General features: G+C 41.9%; 1 protein-coding gene across 17 annotated transcripts in view; it reads left to right on the plus strand.

Moving 5' to 3' along the window:
• ABLIM1 (actin binding LIM protein 1) overlaps positions 1-15,264 on the plus strand; it is a 349,855-nt gene extending 334,591 nt beyond the window's left edge. For 7 of the 17 annotated variants that reach the window (XM_056530890.1, XM_056530886.1, XM_056530892.1 and 4 more), the window contains 2 exons: positions 3,658-3,718; positions 3,831-4,053. In XM_056530890.1, the coding sequence (XP_056386865.1) occupies positions 3,658-3,718; positions 3,831-3,907 (138 nt within the window). In that variant the 3' untranslated portion in view covers positions 3,908-4,053. Of the gene's footprint in view, positions 1-3,657; positions 3,719-3,830; positions 4,057-7,506; positions 7,582-7,988; positions 8,070-14,381 lie in introns of those variants that run through there. The other 10 variants (XM_056530881.1, XM_056530882.1, XM_056530883.1 and 7 more) reach the window with 7 other exon arrangements.
• Positions 15,265-22,620: the final 7,356 nt, after the last annotated feature.

The following is a 22,620-nucleotide window of genomic DNA, read 5'->3' on the forward strand; positions in this document are numbered from 1 at the left end:
TGGGGTGAGATCTTGTGTGGAGCCCCAGATCGAGGGAGATTATCAGTGGTCTTGTATGTCTTCCGTTTTCTAATAATTGCTCCCACAGTTGATTTCTTCACACCAAGCTGCTTGCCTATTGCAAATTCAGTCTTCCCAGCTCGGTGCAGGTCTACAATGTTGTTTCTGGTGTCCTTCGACAGCTCTTTGGTCTTGGCCATAGTGGAGTTTGGAGTGTGACTGTTTGAGGTTGTGGACAGGTGTCTTTTATACTGATAACAAGTTCAAACAGGAGCCATTAATACAGGTAACCAGTGGAGGACAGAGGAGACTCTTAAAGAAGAAGTTACAGGTCTGTGAGAGGCAGAAATCTTACTTGTTTGTAGGTGACCAAATATTTATTTTCCACCATAATTAGCAAATAAATTCTTTAAAAATCAGACAATATAATTTTATGGATTTTTTCTCTCATTCTGTCTCATAGTTGAGGTTATAACCTATGATGATAATTACAGCCTCTCATCTTTATAAGGGGGAGAACTTGCACGATTGGAGGCTGACTAAATACTTTTTTGCCCCACTTTATGTATAAATAGTTTTTTTTATATTATTTATTTATTCATTAATAATTTAGCCACCAGGGGGCGAAGTTACGAACGTTATAATTTCAATAGTGGGATATTTTTTCTTCTTCCCATAATTCCCTTCACAATAATTTTTTCTTTTAAATGTTCGAAAACTAATTAGCGGCCGCGTCTTGTATTGACGAAGATAAAATATTCATGTTACTGATTTTTGTCATGGGGAGAATCTGGAAATGTCAACCCCCCCCTCCAACCCACATCCCTTCGACTGCCCTGGATCCTTCATTTATAGAAGAGATCTGGTTATGACAGTGTTTTTCCAACCAGGGTGCCCCCAGCTGTTGCAAAACTACAACTCCCAGCATGCCCGGACTGACTACATACAAAACTGTCTAGAACAAGGCACTAGGAAATATGCATAGAATTCTGGAAACAACTGCACGGAGCACACACTATAATCCGCACCGAACTGAAATAAGTCAGCAATCTATAAAGAAGTGTTTTCCAACCAAGGTGCCTCCAGCTGTTGAAAAACTACAACTCCCAGCATGTCCGTACTGACTAGAAAAAAAACTGACTACAACAAGAAACACTCATAGAATGCTGGAAACATCTGCACAGAGCATACACTATAATCCGCACCATACTGCAAAAGTCATCAATCTATAAAGCGGTGTTTACCAATCAGGGTGTCCCCAGCTGTTGCAAAACTACAACTCCCAGCATGCCCGGACAGCCTTTGGCTGTCCGGGCATGCTGGGAGTTGTAGTTTTGCAACAGATGATTGGGAAACTCTGCACTAGGCGATCACTACAAGCGTTTCTTGTGATACATTTCCATGCTTAATAGGCATTTACACTCAGGAATCCGGGAAAGTTGGGTGTTCTTGCCAAAAACACAATGGCTGCCATATTGGTTGTCACCCAACTTTCCTAGATTACAGATATAGTGTAGCAACTGCATGCCAACATTCTCATGCTTAATAGGCATTTACCGCTCAGGAATCTGGGAAAGTTGGGTGTTCATGTGGAAGTCATAGTGGCTGTCATATTGGTTGTCACCCAACTTTCCCAGATTACAAATATAGTGTAGAAACTGCATGACAACGTTCTCATGCTTAATAGGCATTTACCGCTCAGGAATCTGGGAAAGTTGGGTGTTCTTGTGGAAGTCATAGTGGCTGCCATATTGGTTGTCATCTAAATTTTCCCAGATTACAAATATAGTGTAGAAACTGCATGACAACGTTCTCATGCTTAATAGGCATTTACCGCTCAGGAATCTGGGAAAGTTGGGTGTTCTTGCGGAAGTCATAGTGGCTGCCATATTGGTTTTAACCCAACTTTCCCAGATTACAAATGTAGTGTAGCAACTGCATGACAACATTCTCATGCTTAATAGGCATTTACCGCTCAGGAATCTGGGAAAGTTGGGTGTTCTTGCAGAATTCATAGTGGCTGCCATATTGGTTGTCACCCAACTTTCCCAGATTACTGTAGAAACTGCATGACAACGTTCTCATGCTTAATAGGCATTTACCGCTCAGGAATCTGGGAAAGTTGGGTGCTCTTGCGGAAGTCATAGTGGCTGCCATATTGGTTGTCATCTAAATTTTCCCAGATTACAAATATAGTGTAGAAACTGCATGACAACATTCTCATGCTTAATAGGCGTTTACCGCTCGGGAATCTGGGAAAGTTGGGTGTTCTTGCGGAAGTCATAGTGGCTGCCATATTGGTTGTCACCCAACGTTCCCAGATTGCAAATATAGTGTAGAAACTGCATGACAAGGTTCTCATGCTTAATAGGCATTTACCGCTCAGGAATCTGGGAAAGTTGGGTGTTCATGTGGAAGTCATAGTGGCTGTCATATTGGTTGTCACCCAACTTTCCCAGATTACAAATATAGTGTAGAAACTGCATGACAACGTTCTCATGCTTAATAGGCATTTACCGCTCAGGAATCTGGGAAAGTTGGGTGTTCTTGTGGAAGTCATAGTGGCTGCCATATTGGTTGTCATCTAAATTTTCCCAGATTACAAATATAGTGTAGAAACTGCATGACAACGTTCTCATGCTTAATAGGCATTTACCGCTCAGGAATCTGGGAAAGTTGGGTGTTCTTGCGGAAGTCATAGTGGCTGCCATATTGGTTTTAACCCAACTTTCCCAGATTACAAATGTAGTGTAGCAACTGCATGACAACATTCTCATGCTTAATAGGCATTTACCGCTCAGGAATCTGGGAAAGTTGGGTGTTCTTGCAGAATTCATAGTGGCTGCCATATTGGTTGTCACCCAACTTTCCCAGATTACTGTAGAAACTGCATGACAACGTTCTCATGCTTAATAGGCATTTACCGCTCAGGAATCTGGGAAAGTTGGGTGCTCTTGCGGAAGTCATAGTGGCTGCCATATTGGTTGTCATCTAAATTTTCCCAGATTACAAATATAGTGTAGAAACTGCATGACAACATTCTCATGCTTAATAGGCGTTTACCACTCGGGAATCTGGGAAAGTTGGGTGTTCTTGCGGAAGTCATAGTGGCTGCCATATTGGTTGTCACCCAACGTTCCCAGATTGCAAATATAGTGTAGAAACTGCATGACAAGGTTCTCATGCTTAATAGGCATTTACCGCTCAGGAATCTGGGAAAGTTGGGTGTTCTTGCGGAAGTCATAGTGGCTGCCATATTGGTTGTCACCCAACTTTCCCAGATTACAAATATAGTGTAGAAACTGCATTATAACATTCTCATGCTTAATAGGCGTTTACCGCTCAGGAATCTGGGAAAGTTGGGTGTTCTTGCGGAAGTCCTAGTGGCTGCCATATTGGTTGTCATCTAAATTTTCCCAGATTACAGATATAGTCTAGAAACTGCATTAAAACATGAATTTAACATTAATTACCAAGTTATGGTGTCCAGGCATGCTGGGAGTTGTAGTTCTACAACAGCTGGTGACATGCTGTTGGAAAGCACTGGTTTTGGGACTTCTTACGGAACTGGTGTAAACTTTTCCTATAGTTGTGAACTTCCAGTAGTCCAGAATGTCCACGAGGTGACTCCTTTTTTTTTTGGCTTCTCTCTTGCAGCCGGTGTCCACGGATTTTGCCCAGTACGATAGTTATGGAGACATCAGTGGTGGGATCCGAGGTGAGTGGCGCCCCCTATGTATGAGACTGACAACTACATTGTAATCTGTATTAGTAGACATGAGTCTTGGGCCCTCCACTAACTTTGACCTCTGTTCTTGTTTTTCTTGCAGACTATCAGGTAGGTGTCCATTCTGTGCTCCACGCTGCCCCTTGTGGCTGGTCGGTGTATGGTCAATCTCATTTATAATGTTGGACTATGCAGTTTGTGTGTTCTCTTCTTTTATGTGTCTTGTGTAATATAAATGCAGTGTGAGTTCTTGTGCGTTGTTTTTTGATGTATCGTTTGTTTGTGTGATATTTGGGCTAGTGCATGGGGGTTGCTCTGTTATATGTAGTGTGTGTGCGCTGTTATGATTTTGTGCACTTTTAAGGCACACGACCATTGATTCCAAACAGTGTGTCTCCAGCTGTTGCAAAACTACAACTCCCAGCATGCCCGGACAGCCGTTGGCTGTCCGGGCACGCTGGGAATTGTAGTTTTGCAACAGCTGGAGACACACTATTTTTGAAAAAAAAGAAGAAAACACTGGATTAGGCTGGGTTCACACCACGTTTTCTTAAATACGGTTCCCGTATACGGTTTGGAGGAGAGGGGCGGGGCTTAATCGTGGCGCCCGCACTCAGCTGTATTCGGGAACCGTATTTAATGCAAGTCTATGAGCCGACCGGAGTGAACCGCAGCCTCCGGTCGGCTTCGTTTTCGGCCGTATGCGGTTTCCCGACCGCAGGCAAAAAGCCCCGCCCCTCTCCAAACCGTATACGGGAACCGTATTTAAGAAAACGTGGTGTGAACCCAGCCTAACAGTAAGAACAATGCATTGCTTAATTTCGCCTGTGGTGGCGCTGCAGGGAAATCAACCTCGTGCTGCCAGGTTCCTCAAAATATTACGGCTTAATGCCGGATTAGTTCATATAAAGATTCCTGCTTGAGTGGATCAGTGCACAGTACAGAGCTCTGCTGTGCAGAGAGTCCAGGGCTGCCTGCACCTTGTTATAGGGCTCTGCTGTGCAGGAAATCCAGTGCTGCCTGCACCTTGTTATAGGGCTCTGCTGTGCAGGGAGTCCAGGGCTGCCTGCACCTTGTTATAGGGCTCTGCTGTGCAGGGAGTCCAGAGCTGCCTGCACCTTGTTATAGGGCTCTGCTGTGCAGGAAATCCAGTGCTGCCTGCACCTTGTTATAGGGCTCTGCTGTGCAGGGAGTCTAGGGCTGCCTGCATCTTGTTATAGGGCTCTGCTGTGCATGGAGTCCAGTGCTGCCTGCACCATGTTATAGGGCTCTGCTGTGCAGGGAGTCCAGGGCTGCCGACAACATGTGATAGGGCTCTACTGTGCAGGGAGTCCAGGACTGCCTGCAACATGTTATAGGATTCTACTGTGCAGGGAGTCCAACGCTGCCTGCACCTTGTTATAGGTCTTTGCGGTGCAGGGAGTCCAGGGCTGCCTGCAACATGTTATAGGGCTCTACTGTGCAGGGAGTCCAGGACTGCCTGCAACATGTTATAGGATTCTACTGTGCAGGGAGTCCAGGGCTGCCTTCACCTTGTTATAGGTCTTTACTATGCAGGGAGTCCAACGCTGCCTGCACCTTGTTATATTGCTCTGCTATGCAGGTAGTCCAACGCTGCCTGCACCTTGTTATAGGGCTCTGCTGTGCAGGAGTTTAGTGCTGGCTGCACCATATTATATGACTCTGCTGTGCAGGTATTCCAGTGCTTCCTGCACCCTGTCATAGGGCTCTGCTGTGCACGTATTCCAGTGCTTCCTGCACCCTGTCATAGGGCTCTGCTGTGCAGGTATTCCAGTGCTTCCTGCACCCTGTCATAGGGCTCTGCTGTGCAGGAGTCAAGAGCTGTCTCCCCGATGCTATATGGCTCTGCTTTAAAGGAGTGCAGCGCTGCCTTACCACGTTTTATGCCTCTGCTTTGCAGGGAGTTAAGCGCTATCTACCTCATAATATATGGCTCTGCTGTGCAGGGAGTCCAGTACTGCCTGCTCCATATTATATGGCTCTGCTGTGCTGGGTGTCCAGTGTTGCCTGCACCATGTTATATGGCTCTGCTGTGCAAGAGTCAAGCACTGCCTGCACCATGTTATATGCTCTGCTGTGCAGGGAATTCGGTGTTGCCTGCACCCTGTTATAGGGCTCTGCTGTGCAGGAAGTCCAGTGTTGCCTGCACCCTGCTATAGGACTCTGCTGTGCAGGGAGTTCAGTGTTGCCCGCACCCTGTTATAGGGCTCTGCTGTGCAGGGAGTTCAGTGTTGCCTGCACCCTGTTATAGGGCTCTGCTGTGCAGGGAGTTCAGTGTTGCCTGCACCCTGTTATAGGGCACTGCTATGCAGGGAATTCAGTGTTGCCTGCACCCTGTTATAGGGCTCTGCTGTGCAGGGAGTTCACTGTTGCCTGCATTCTGTTATAGGGCACTGCTGTGCAGGGAGTTCAGTGTTGTTATAGGACTCTGCTGTGCAGGGAGTTCAGTGTTGCCTGCACCCTGTTATAGGGCTCTGCTGTGCAGGGAGTTCAGTGTTGCCTGCACCCTTTTATAGGGCTCTGCTGTGCAAGGAGTTCAGTGTTGCCTGCACCCTGTTATAGGGCTCTACTGTGCAGGGAGTTCAGTGTTGCCGGCACCCTGTTATAGGGCACTGCTGTGCATGGAGTTCAGTGTTGCCTGCATCTTGTTATAGGGCTCTGCTGTGCATGGAGTTCAGTGTTGCCTGCACCCTGTTATAGGGCTCTGCTGTGCAGGGAGTTCAGTGTTGCCTGCACCCTGTTATAGGCCACTGCTGTGCAGGGAGTTCAGTGTTGCCTGCACCCTGTTATAGGGCTCTGCTGTGCAGGGAGTTCACTGTTGCCTGCACCCTGTTATAGGGCACTGCTGTGCAGGGAGTTCAGTGTTGCCTGCATCTTGTTATAGGGCTCTGCTGTGCAGGGAGTTCAGTGTTGCCTGCACCCTTTTATAGGGCTCTGCTGTGCAAGGAGTTCAGTGTTGCCTGCACCCTGTTATAGGGCTCTGCTGTGCAGGGAGTTCAGTGTTGCCGGCACCCTGTAATAGGGCACTGCTGTGCAGGGAGTTCAGTGTTGCCTGCATCCTGTTATAGGGCTCTGCTGTGCAGGGAGTTCAGTGTTGCCTGCACCCTGTTATAGGGCTCTGCTGTGCAGGGAGTTCAGTGTTGCCTGCACCCTGTTATAGGGCTCTGCTCTGCAGGGAGTCCAGTGTTGCCTTCACCATGTTATATCGCTCTGCTCTGCAGGGAGTCCAGTGTTGCCTGCACCCTGTTATAGGGCACTGCTGTACATTAGTCTGGCACTGTATCCTCTATGCACTGCAGTAAACTGTGGCCCTTGTCTTTGCTTTTTCCTGTGCACTGGTCCCTCTGCGGCTGCAGAATCTTAAGAACAGTTCCAGAAAGTGAGAAGATTTCATCTTCACGCCCCAGAGGCCAATGGTTAAACAATAAAACAAAGGAAGAATAAAAATGAGGAAGATCGACAACTTGTTGCAGTTCTCTGTCTTCACCACTGTGTGGCAGCGTGTAGACCAATCGACAAAGATGCTCCAAAATGACCTTGTGTCTGGGCCTCATTATAATGTGGCCCCAGGGTTGAGCCGTTTAACCCCTCCCTGTAATATCTGTCTGTTACGTCTTCCCCCTAACTCCCTCTCCTTGTGTGCCTAGACCGGCGGGGCTCCCCCATAGCTGCATGTCTAACATATCCTGGATGTAGTGTGTAGGTTCCCTCCCTGCTTTCTGTGTAACTAGTGCTTTTCTAAATGTTTTTCCACATAGTCACTACCAGATGGCCATGTTCCTGTCATGAGAATGGATAGGGGCGTCTCAATGCCTAACATGTTGGAGCCTAAGGCAAGTGTGCATGTAACAGGTGATGGCGCCGCCGTGTGGTGGGTCTGCGCTGGGGGCGCAAAAACTTCTTTGCTTGGGTTCTTTTGGGGGCGGGGGGGGGCAATAACCAACAGAGGGATCCCTGTATCTTGTCCTAGCTTTGTGTATTACAGTGTTTCCTAAGCTGGGTGCCTCCAGCTGTTGCATAATTACAACTCCCAGCATGCCCGGACAGCCGTTGGCTGTCCGTGCATGCAGTGAGTTGTAGTTTTGCAACAGCTGGAGGCACCCTGCTTGGGAAACACTGGTGTATTATAATGTAGACACTTATTTGGAGGTTGTTAATAAACTCTGCACCCCAGAGCTAAGCCCAGTCCCTAAAAGGGTCGTCTTCTTCTTCATGCTTACTTCTAATTGGCTCATCCTAGATCTATCCATACGAGATGCTGATAGTGACCAACAGAGGGCGCAACAAGATGCTGAGAGACGTGGACAGGACTAGACTGGAGGTAAAGAAGTATAAGGCGGTATATGGTATAACCATCAGAGCTTTACTGTACAGGCCAGGACTGAACCAATACTGTGCATGTACATAGTGCCATACAGCGTTCGTGTACATTGTATATGGCAGTTTATGGTACAACCATCAGAGCTTTACTGTACAGGCCAGGACTGAACCAATACTGTGCATGTACATAGTGCCATACAGCGTTCGTGTACATAGTATATGGCAGTTTATGGTACAACCATCAGAGCTTTACTGTACAGGCCAGGACTGAACCAATACTGTGCATGTACATAGTGCCATACAGCGATCGTGTACATAGTATATGGCGGTATATGGTATCACCATCAGAGCTTCACTGTACAGGCCAGGACTGAACCAATACAGTGCATGTACATAGTGCCATACAGCGTTCGTGTACATAGTATATGGTAGTTTATGGTACAACCATCAGAGCTTTACTGTACAGGCCAAGACTGAACCAATACTGTGCATGTTCATAGTGCTATACAGCGTTCGTGTACATAGTATGTGGCAGTATATGATAAACGCATCAGAGCTTTACTGTACAGGCCAGGGCTGAACCATTACTGTACATGTACATAGGGCCATACAGCCTTCAGCCACATAGTATATGGTACAAGCATCAGATCTTTACTGTACTGGCCAGGGCTGAACCATTACTGTACATGTACATAGGGCCATACAGCCTTCAACCACATAGTATATGGTACAAGCATACAAGCATCAGATTTTTACTTTACAGGCCAGGGCTGAACCATTACTGTACATGTACATAGGGCCATAAAGCTTTCAACCACATAGTATATGGTACAACCATCAGAGCTTTACTGTACAGGCCAGGACTTAAAGAGGTACTCCACTGGCCAGTGTTCCGGCTGCGTTCAGAACATTTAGTTTAGTTCTGCGGGGGTCGGCCACACCACCTAGTGACATCAGGCCACGCCCCCTCAATGCAAGTCTATGAGAGGGGTCATGACGGTCACCACACCCCCTCCCCGCAGAGTACGCACTATGTTCGGAACTAAATGTTCCGGATGCAGCCGGAACACTGGCCAACGGAGTATCCCTTTAACCATTACTTTGCATGTACAATGTGCCATACAACATTTTTGTACATAATATAAGGCAGTATGTGATTTAACCATCAGAGCTTTACTGTACAGGCCAGGACTGCACCATTACTGAGCAGGTACATAGTGCCTTATAGTGTTGTTTTACATAGTATATGGCAGTATATGATACAAGCATCCAAGCTTTACTGTACAGGCCAGGGATGAACCATTACTGTACATGTACATAGTGCCATACAGCATTTGTGTACATAGTATACGGCGGTATATGGTACAACCATTAGAGCTTTGCTGTACAGGCCTGGACTGAACCATTACGGTGCAAAAAGGGAGATGGTTTGTGTAACAGTCACATCTAAAGAGATACAATTGTATTCTGGCAAAGATGGAGTCACATCCCCAACATCATCCTGGGCATGTTGGAAGTTGTAGGTTAGTAGTGTAACACGACCTGTCGATTTTCAGCTGTCGCAAAACTACAACTCCCAGCATCTCTAGACAGCACAAAGGCTGTACGGGTATGCTTAGAATTGTAGTTTTGCAAATGCGGAACAGTGATCTCCAACCTGTGGCTTTCCAGCTGTTGCAGAACTACAAGTCGCAGCATGCCCGGACAGTCTGTAGTTTTGTAACAAGTGGAGAGCTACAAGTAAGAGATCAGATTTATCGAGGATTCTTACCGCCATATTGATAACTAATATGATTGGGACCCAGAAGTTGTATCCACAGGATGATCTGGATCATCTGGAAATCATCATCATCATCCATTGCCCAATATTGCTCAATTCTAGCAGCGTGTGTCCTGGAGGAGACAGGAATCATGTGACCCCGAAACTGCTGCGCTGTACAGACTGAATTACATGTCACTGTTAACACTTACCTGACCACAAAACACCCAACATATCACAGACCTAGATAGTGCCATACAGTGTCCATGTATATAGTGCCATACAGTGTCCCTGTATATAGTGCCATACAGTGTCCATGTATATAGTGCCATACAGTGTCCCTGTATATAGTGCCATACAGTGTCCATGTATATAGTGTCATACAGTGTCCCTGTATATAGTGCCATACAGTGTCCATGTATATAGTGCCATACAGTGTCCATGTATATAGTGCCATACAGTGTCCATGTATATAGTGCCATACAGTGTCCCTGTATATAGTGCCATACAGTGTCCATGTATATAGTGCCATACAGTGTCCCTGTATATAGTGCCATACAGTGTCCATGTATATAGTGCCATACAGTGTCCCTGTATATAGTGCCATACAGTGTCCATGTATATAGTGTCATACAGTGTCCCTGTATATAGTGCCATACAGTGTCCATGTATATAGTGCCATACAGTGTCCATGTATATAGTGCCATACAGTGTCCATGTATATAGTGCCATACAGTGTCCATGTACATAGTACCGTACAGTGTCCATGTACATAGTGCCGTACAGTGTCCATGTACATAGTGCCGTACAGTGTCCATGTATATAGTGCCATACAGTGTCCCTGTATATAGTGCCATACAGTGTCCATGTATATAGTGCCATACAGTGTCCCTGTATATAGTGCCATACAGTGTCCATGTATATAGTGTCATACAGTGTCCCTGTATATAGTGCCATACAGTGTCCATGTATATAGTGCCATACAGTGTCCATGTATATAGTGCCATACAGTGTCCATGTATATAGTGCCATACAGTGTCCATGTACATAGTACCGTACAGTGTCCATGTACATAGTGCCGTACAGTGTCCATGTACATAGTGCCATACAGTGTCCATGTATATAGTGCCATACAGTGTCCCTGTATATAGTGCCGTACAGTGTCCATGTACATAGTGCCATACAGTGTCCCTGTATATAGTGCCATACAGTGTCCATGTGTATAGTACCATACAGTGTCCATGTACATAGTGTCATACAGTGTCCATGTACATAGTGCCATACAGTGTCCATGTATATAGTGCCATACAGTGTCCATGTATATAGTGCCATACAGTGTCCATGTACATAGTGTCGTACAGTGTCCATGTATATAGTGCCATACAGTGTCCATGTATATAGTGCCATACAGTGTCCATGTACATAGTGTCGTACAGTGTCCATGTATATAGTGCCATACAGTGCCCATGTATATAGTGCCGTACAGTGTCCATGTACATAGTACCATACAGTGTCCATGTATATAGTGCCATACAGTGTCCCTGTATATAGTACCATACAGTGTCCCTGTTTATAGTGCCGTACAGTGTCCATGTATATAGTACCATACAGTGTCCATGTATATAGTGCCATACAGTGTCCATGTATATAGTGCCATACAGTGTCCATGTATATAGTGCCGTACAGTGTCCATGTATATAGTGCCGTACAGTGTCCATGTATATAGTGCCATACCGTGTCCATGTATATAGTGCCATACAGTGTCCATGTATATAGTGCCGTACAGTGTCCATGTATATAGTGCCATACAGTGTCCATGTATATAGTGCCATACAGTGTCCATGTATATAGTGCCATACAGTGTCCATGTATATAGTGCCATACAGTGTCCATGTATATAGTGCCATACCGTTTCCATGTATATAGTGCCATACAGTGTCCATGTATATAGTGCCGTACAGTGTCCATGTATATAGTGTCATACAGTGTCCATGTATATAGTGTCATACAGTGTCCATGTATATAGTGCCATACAGTGTCCATGTATATAGTGCCGTACAGTGTCCATGTATATAGTGCCGTACAGTGACCATGTATATAGTGCCGTACAGTGTCCATGTATATAGTGCCATACAGTGTCCATGTATATAGTGTCATACAGTGTCCATGTATATAGTGCCATACAGTGTCCCTGTATATAGTGCCAAACAGTGTCCATGTATATAGTGACATACAGTGTCCATGTATATAGTGCCATACAGTGTCCATGTATATAGTGCCGTACAGTGTCCATGTATATAGTGCCGTACAGTGTCCATGTATATAGTGCCATACAGTGTCCATGTATATAGTGCCATACAGTGTCCATGTATATAGTGCCATACAGTGTCCATGTATATAGTGCCATACAGTGTCCATGTATATAGTGCCATACAGTGTCCATGTATATAGTGCCATACAGTGTCCATGTACATAGTGCCTTACAGTGTCCCTGTATATAGTGCCGTACAGTGTCCCTGTATATAGTGCCATACAGTGTCCCTGTATATAGTGCCATACAGTGTCCATGTATATAGTGCCATACAGTGTCCCTGTATATAGTACCGTACAGTGTCCATGTATATAGTGCCGTACAGTGTCCATGTATATAATGCCATACAGTGTCCATGTATATAGTGCCATACAGTGTCCATGTATATAGTGCCATACAGTGTCCATGTATATAGTGCCATACAGTGTCCATGTATATAGTGCCATACAGTGTCCATGTATATAGTGCCGTACAGTGTCCATGTATATAGTGCCATACAGTGTCCATGTATATAGTGCCATACAGTGTCCATGTATATAGTGCCATACAGTGTCCATGTATATAGTGCCGTACAGTGTCCATGTATATAGTGCCGTACAGTGTCCATGTATATAGTGCCATACAGTGTCCCTGTATATAGTACCATACAGTGTCCCTGTTTATAGTGCCGTACAGTGTCCATGTATATAGTACCATACAGTGTCCATGTATATAGTGCCATACAGTGTCCATGTATATAGTGCCATACAGTGTCCATGTATATAGTGCCGTACAGTGTCCATGTATATAGTGCCGTACAGTGTCCATGTATATAGTGCCATACCGTGTCCATGTATATAGTGCCATACAGTGTCCATGTATATAGTGCCGTACAGTGTCCATGTATATAGTGCCATACAGTGTCCATGTATATAGTGCCATACAGTGTCCATGTATATAGTGCCATACAGTGTCCATGTATATAGTGCCATACAGTGTCCATGTATATAGTGCCATACCGTGTCCATGTATATAGTGCCGTACAGTGTCCATGTATATAGTGCCGTACAGTGTCCATGTATATAGTGTCGTACAGTGTCCATGTATATAGTGTCATACAGTGTCCATGTATATAGTGCCATACAGTGTCCATGTATATAGTGCCGTACAGTGTCCATGTATATAGTGCCGTACAGTGTCCATGTATATAGTGCCGTACAGTGTCCATGTATATAGTGCCATACAGTGTCCATGTATATAGTGCCATACAGTGTCCATGTATATAGTGCCATACAGTGTCCATGTATATAGTGCCATACAGTGTCCATGTATATAGTGCCATACAGTGTCCATGTATATAGTGCCATACAGTGTCCATGTATATAGTGCCATACAGTGTCCATGTACATAGTGCGTTACTGTGTCCCTGTATATAGTGCCGTACAGTGTCCCTGTATATAGTGCCGTACAGTGTCCCTGTATATAGTGCCATACAGTGTCCATGTATATAGTGCCATACAGTGTCCCTGTATATAGTACCATACAGTGTCCATGTATATAGTGCCGTACAGTGTCCATGTATATAGTGCCATACAGTGTCCATGTATATAGTGCCATACAGTGTCCATGTATATAGTGCCATACAGTGTCCATGTATATAGTGCCATACAGTGTCCATGTACATAGTGCCATACAGTGTCCATGTATATAGTGTCATACAGTGTCCATGTATATAGTGCCATACAGTGTCCATGTATATAGTGCCATACAGTGTCCATGTATATAGTGCCATACAGTGTCCATGTATATAGTGCAGTGTCCATGTATATAGTGCCATACCGTGTCCATGTATATAGTGCCATACAGTGTCCATGTATATAGTGCCATACAGTGTCCATGTACATAGTGCCATACAGTGTCCATGTATATAGTGCCATACAGTGTCCATGTATATAGTGCCATACAGTGTCCATGTATATAGTGCCATACCGTGTCCATGTATATAGTGCCTGGATCTCCATTCCTTGGTCCTTGTTTCTATTTAACAGTGGTCTCCAACCTGTGGACCTCCAGATGTTGCAAAACTACAACTCCCAGCATGCCCGGACAGCCAACGGCTGTCCGGGGCATGCTGGGAGTTGTAATTTTGCAACATCTGGAGGTCCGCAGGTTGGAGACCACTGCCATATGACGTTGTTTGCTTTATATTTATCGTGTTTCAGTGTCATGTGACTAACGTTGCCCCTCCCCCTCTCTCTCTCCAGCGCCACTTGGCACCAGAAGTTTTTCAAGACATTTTTAAAATGACAATACAAGAATTTGACAAGTTGCCTCTGTGGAGACGCAATGAGCTGAAGAAGAGGGCCCAGCTTTTCTGAGCAGCTGCAGTCGCCGACGTTCTAGGAAGCAATCCAATGCTGCGCCCCCTTGTGGCGGGGCGGTGCTAGTGAACAGGATCTGGGGCGGGGGTGTGGAGGCTGCGCCGCTTTCTCTCTATGGTGTGCCATTGGACTATGAACAGCGAGCTGAACGCTACTGCCTGGCAAGCTCCGCCTCTGTGTGCCCACCGGATCCCATATAGGAGGGGTGTGCGAGCTGCATGTGTGATTAACCTGTTGTGTGTTTGTGTATGAGAATATAAACATGGCGCCCGCGTCCTACCTCCAGGCTCCTCCCATTACTGCTGCCAGGTGCGGGCACCATGTTATAACCACATTCCCTAGAACGGTTTGGACTGTCCCAAAACTGGATTTTAGCTGAATTCCTGCCAGTCCCCTATTTATATAATGCAGCGCAGGGGGCGGAGTCACAATAGACGGGAAGTGATCACTTCACTCACTTATATAGGAATTGCGCACTCCCACATGGCTCTATATCCGGCCTGTGCCATATTGTCTATTTATTGATTATTGCCTTTTCTTTCTCTTTTTATTTTGGTGTCTCGCTGCTTCCCATAGGACACAAGCCCCTGATGTCCCCCCCCCCCCCCCCCACCTCACAGGCCCCCATAACTGGTGCGGGTCCCCCTGTATAGAGATTGGTAAGCGGGGACTAGAGTAACGCAAGAGTTGTTTCCATAGCGATAAACATTCTATCAATTCTCTGGGGACATTGTATCAATTCTCTGGGGACATTGTATCAATTATCTGGGGACATTATATCAATTTTCTGGGGACATTGTATCAATTCTCTGGGGACATTGTATCAATTCTCTGGGGACATTGTATCAATTATCTGGGGACATTGTATCAATTATCTGGGGACATTGTATCAATTATCTGGGGACATTGTATCAATTCTCTAGGGACATTGTATCAATTCTCTGCTGACATTGTACCAATTCTCTGGGGACATTGTGTCAATTCTCTGGGGACATTGTATCAATTCTCTGGGGACATTGTATCAATTCTCTGGGGACATTGTATCAATTCTCTGCAGACATTGTACCAATTCTCTGGGGACATTATATCAATTCTCTGGGGACATTATATCAATTCTCTGGGGACATTGTATCAATTCTCTGGGGACATTGTATCAATTGTCTGGGGACATTGTATCAATTGTCTGGGGACATTGTATCAATTGTCTGGGGACATTGTATCAATTCTCTGGGGACATTGTATCAATTCTCTGGGGACATTGTATCAATTCTCTGGGGACATTGTATCAATTATCTGGGGACATTGTATCAATTATCTGGGGACATTGTATCAATTATCTGGGGACATTGTATCAATTATCTGGGGACATTGTATCAATTCTCTAGGGACATTGTATCAATTCTCTGCAGACATTGTACCAATTCTCTGGGGACATTGTGTCAATTCTCTGGGGACATTGTATCAATTATCTGGGGACATTGTATCAATTCTCTGCAGACATTGTGCCAATTCTCTGGGGACATTATATCAATTCTCTGGGGACATTATATCAATTCTCTGCAGACATTGTACCAATTCTCTGGGGACATTATATCAATTCTCTGGGGACATTGTATCAATTATCTGGGGACATTGTATCAATTCTCTGGGGACATTGTATCAATTATCTGGGGACATTGTATCAATTGTCTGGGGACATTGTATCAATTCTCTGGGGACATTGTATCAATTCTCTGGGGACATTGTATCAATTCTCTGGGGACATTGTATCAATTATCTGGGGACAGTGTATCAATTATCTGGGGACATTGTATCAATTATCTGGGGACATTGTATCAATTATCTGGGGACATTGTATCAATTATCTGGGGACATTGTATCAATTATCTGGGGGACATTGTATCAATTCTCTGGGGGACATTGTATCAATTCTCTGGGGACATTGTATCAATTCTCTGGGGACATTGTACCAATTCTCTGGGGACATTGTATCAATTCTCTGGGGACATTGTATCAATTCTCTGGGGACATTGTATCAATTCTCTGGGGGACAATGTATCAATTATCTGGGGACATTGTATCAATTCTCTGGGGACATTGTATCAATTCTCGGGGGACATTGTATCAATTATCTGGGGACATTGAATCAATTATCTGGGGACATTGTATCAATTCTCTGGGGACATTGTATCAATTCTCTGGGGACATTGTATCAATTATCTGGGGACATTGTATCAATTATCTGGGGACATTGTATCAATTATCTGGGGACATTGTATCAATTCTCTGGGGACATTGTATCAATTCTCTGGGGACATTGTATCAATTCTCTGGGGACATTGTATAATTTCCCTGTGGATATTGTATCAGTTCTCTGCAGACATTGTACCAATTCTCTGGGGACATTGTATCAATTCTCTGGGGACATTGTATCAATTCTCTGGGGACATTGTATCAATTATCTGGGGACATTGTATCAATTCTCTGGGGACATTGTATCAATTATCTGGGGACATTGTATCAATTCTATTATATAGTCTCTATGAATGATCTCCTGATGAACAACCTGTGGGAATTTCGCTCACTATGGGGTGCAGGAAAGGTAGGTCACCCCCGCTCGGGCTCTTGGTATGGCTTGGCTACCTGCTTCTGGTGATGTTGGGTCGGATTCTCTCGTAGCTTCTGGTTTGAGAGCTGTGGGTTTTCGCGTTACATTTATCATTGTCGGCTCCCGTGTTACCCCCCACCCCCAGACGCATAGACAATCGGGGAGGCTGAGACCGGATGGGGAGGTGACCTGCAGAATTGGACCTGACGCTGCTTCTCTCTGATCAGTAACTATTTAGGATATAACTGGATTTTAAGAACTTTCTATCACTTAAGTATATTGCAGAATGAAAGTATGAATATGTGTGTGTGATCCCCACCACCCCATTATTGCAGGAGCACCCCCAATCCTGCAGTGGTGCTTTCCTGTAGGGCTGATCCATCAGTATTGAGACCCTCATGTATATCTGTACAACCTACAATAAAGCAAATATTACAGAAAACACTGGTCTGATGTATTCAATCAATCTATATATATATCTATTCATCTATCTTATATCTATATATCTCATATCTATCTATGCCTATATATAGTGATATGGACCATGCTGGTATAACCTGGTATATACTGTATATAATATATATGTACAGCTGGTATAAGTTATATATCTCCTGTATATAGTGATATGGACCATGCTGGTATAACCTGGTATATACTGTATATAATTATATATGTACAGCTGGTATAAGTTATATATCTCCTGTATGTAGTGATATGGACCATGCTGGTATAACCTGGTATATACTGTATATAATATATATGTACAGCTGGTATAAGTTATATATCTCCTGTAAATAGTGATATGGACCATGCTGGTATAACCTGGGTATATACTGTATATAATATATATGTACAGCTGGTATAAGTTATATATCTCCTGTATACAGTGATAAGGACCATGCTGGTATAACCTGGTATATACTGTATATAATATATATGTACAGCTGGTATAAGTTATATATCTCCTGTATATAGTGATATGGACCATGCTGGTATAACCTGGGTATATACTGTATATAATTATATATGTACAGCTGGTATAAGTTATATATCTTCTGTATATAGTGATATGGACCATGCTGGTATAACCTGGGTATATACTGTATATAATATATATGTACAGCTGGCATGTTATTTATCTCCTGTATATAGTGATATGGACCATGCTGGTATACCCAGGGTATATACTGTATATACTTATATATGTACAGCTGGTATAAGTTATATATCCCCTGTATATAGTGATATGCACCATGCTGGTATAACCTGGGTATATACTGTATATAATATATATGTACAGCTGGTATAAGTTATATATCTCCTGTATATAGTGATATGGACCATGTTGGTATAACCTGGGTATATACTGTATATAATATATATGTACAGCTGGTATAAGTTATATATCTCCTGTATATAGTGATATGGACCATGCTGGTATAACCTGGTATATACTGTATATAATATATATGTACAGCTGGTATAAGTTATATATCTCCTGTATATAGTGATATGGACCATGCTGGTATAACCTGGTATATACTGTATATAATTATATGTACAGCTGGTATAAGTTATATATCTCCTGTATATAGTGATATGGACCATGCTGGTATACCCTGGGTATATACTGTATATAATTATATATGTACAGCTGGTATAAGTTATATATCTCCTGTATATAATGATATGGACCATGCTGGTATAACCTGGTATATACTGTATATAATTATATATGTACAGTTGGTATAAGTTATATATCTCCTGTATATAGTGATATGGACCATGCTGGTATAACCTGGGTATATACTGTATATAATATATATGTACAGCTGGTATAAGTTATATATCTCCTGTATATAGTGATATGGACCATGCTGGTATAACCTGGTATATACTGTATATAATATATATGTACAGCTGGTATAAGTTATATATCTCCTGTATATAGTGATATGGACCATGCTGGTATAACCTGGTATATACTGTATATAATATATATGTACAGCTGGTATAAGTTATATATCTCCTGTATGTAGTGATATGGACCATGCTGGTATAACCTGGTATATACTGTATATAATATATATGTACAGCTGGTATAAGTTATTTATATCTCCTGTATATAATGATATGGACCATGCTGGTATAACCTGGGTATATACTGTATATAATATATATGTACAGCTGGTATAAGTTATATATCTCCTGTATATACTGATATGGACCATGCTGGTATAACTTGGTATATACTGTATATAATTATATATGTACAGCTGGTATAAGTTATATATCTCCTGTATATAGTGATATGGACCATGCTGGTATAACCTGGGTATATACTGTATATAATATATATGTACAGCTGGTATAAGTTATATATCTCCTGTATATAGTGATATGGACTATGCTGGTATAACCTGGGTATATACTGTATATAATTATATATGTACAGCTGGTATAAGTTATATATCTCCTGTATATAGTGATATGGGCCATGCTGGTATAACCTGGGTATATACTGTATATAATATATATGTACAGCTGGTATAAGTTATATATCTCCTGTATATAGTGATATGGACCATGCTGGTATAACCTGGGTATATACTGTATATAATATATATGTACAGCTGGTATAAGTTATATATCTCCTGTATGTAGTGATATGGACCATGCTGGTATAACCTGGTATATACTGTATATAATATATATGTACAGCTGGTATAAGTTATATATATCTCCTGTGTATAGTGATATGGACCATGCTGGTATAACCTGGGTATATACTGTATATAATATATATGTACAGCTGGTATAAGTTATATATCTCCTGTATATACTGATATGGACCATGCTGGTATAACTTGGTATATACTGTATATAATTATATATGTACAGCTGGTATAAGTTATATATCTCCTGTATATAGTGATATGGACCATGCTGGTATAACCTGGGTATATACTGTATATAATATATATGTACAGCTGGTATAAGTTATATATCTCCTGTATATAGTGATATGGACCATGCTGGTATAACCTGGGTATATACTGTATATAATTATATATGTACAGCTGGTATAAGTTATATATCTCCTGTATATAGTGATATGGGCCATGCTGGTATAACCTGGTATATACTGTATATAATATATATGTACAGCTGGTATAAGTTATATATCTCCTGTATATAGTGATATGGACCATGCTGGTATAACCTGGTATATACTGTATATAATTATATATGTACAGCTGGTATAAGTTATATATCTCCTGTATATAGTGATATGGACCATGCTGGTATAACCTGGTATATACTGTATATAATATATATGTACAGCTGGTATAAGTTATATATCTCCTGTATATAGTGATATGGACCATGCTGGTATAACCTGGTATATACTGTATATAATTATATATGTACAGCTGGTATAAGTTATATATCTCCTGTATATAGTGATATGGACCATGCTGATATAACCTGGTATATACTGTATATAATATATGAACAGCTGGTATAAGTTATATATCTCCTGTATATAGTGATATGGACCATGCTGGTATAACCTGGGTATATACTGTATATAATATATGTACAGCTGGTATAAGTTATATATCTCCTGTATATAGTGATATGGACCATGCTGGTATATACTGTATATAATTATATATGTACAGCTGGTATAAGTTATATATCTCCTGTATATAGTGATATGGACCATGCTGGTATAACCTGGTATATACAGTATATAATATATATGTACAGCTGGTATAAGTTATATATCTCCTGTATATAGTGATATGGACCATGCTGGTATAACCTGGTATATACTGTATATAATATATATGTACAGCTGGTATAAGTTATATATCTCCTGTATATAGTGATATGGACCATGCTGGTATAACCTGGGTATATACTATATATAATATATATGTACAGCTGGTATAAGTTATATATCTCCTGTATATAGTAATATGGACCATGCTGGTATAACCTGGGTATATACTGTATATAATTATATATGTACAGCAGGTATAAGTTATATATCTCCTGTATATAGTGATATGGACCATGCTGGTATAACCTGGTATACCAGCTGTACATATATATTATATACAGTATATATCAGGTTATACCAGCATGGTCCATATCACTATATACAGGAGATATATAACTTATACCTGCTGTACATATATAATTATATACAGTATATACCAGGTTATACCAGCATGGTCCATATCACTATATACAGGAGATATATAACTTATACCAGCTGTACATATATATTATATACAGTATATACCCAGGTTATACCAGCATGGTCCATATCACTATATACAGGAGATATATAACTTATACCAGCTGTACATATATATTATATACAGTATATAAGTTATATATATCTCCTGTATATAGTGATATGGACCAATCTGGTATAACCTGGGTATATACTGTATATAATATAGATGTACAGCTGGTATAAGTTATATATCTCCTGTATATAGTGATATGGACCATGCTGATATAACCTGGGTATATACTGTATATAATTATATATGTACAGCTGGTATAAGTTATATATATCTCCTGTATATAGTGATATGGACCATGCTGGTATAACCTGGGTATATACTGTATATAATATATATGTACAGCTGGTATAAGTCATATATCTCCTGTATATAGTGATATGGACCGTGCTGGTATAACCTGGGTATATACTGTATATAATATATATGTACAGCTGGTATAAGTTATATATCTCCTGTATATAGTGATATGGACCATGCTGGTATAACCTGGGTGTATACTGTATATAATTATATATGTACAGCTGGTATAAGTTATATATCTCCTGTATATAGTGATATGGACCATGCTGGTATAACCTGGGTATATACTGTATATAATATATATGTACAGCTGGTATAAGTTATATATCTCCTGTATATAGTGATATGGACCATGCTGGTATAACCTGGTATATACTGTATATAATTATATATGTACAGCTGGTATAAGTTATATATCTCCTGTATATAGTGATATGAACCATGTTGGTATAACCTGGTATATACTGTATATAATATATATGTACAGCTGGTATAAGTTATATGTCTCCTGTATATAGTGATATGGACCATGCTGGTATAACCTGGGTATATACTGTATATAATTATATATGTACAGCAGGTATAAGTTATATATCTCCTGTATATAGTGATATGGACCATGCTGGTATAACCTGGTATATACTGTATATAATATATATGTACAGCTGGTATAAGTTATATATATCTCCTGTATATAGTGATATGGACCATGCTGGTATAACCTGGGTATATACTGTATATAATATAGATGTACAGCTGGTATAAGTTATATATCTCCTGTATGTAGTGATATGGACCATGCTGGTATAACCTGGTATATACTGTATATAATTATATATGTACAGCTGGTATAAGTTATATATCTCCTGTATATAGTGATATGGACCAT

The sequence above is a fragment of the Hyla sarda genome, chromosome 7, assembly GCF_029499605.1.
Source record: "Hyla sarda isolate aHylSar1 chromosome 7, aHylSar1.hap1, whole genome shotgun sequence".
Lineage (NCBI taxonomy): Eukaryota > Metazoa > Chordata > Amphibia > Anura > Hylidae > Hyla > Hyla sarda.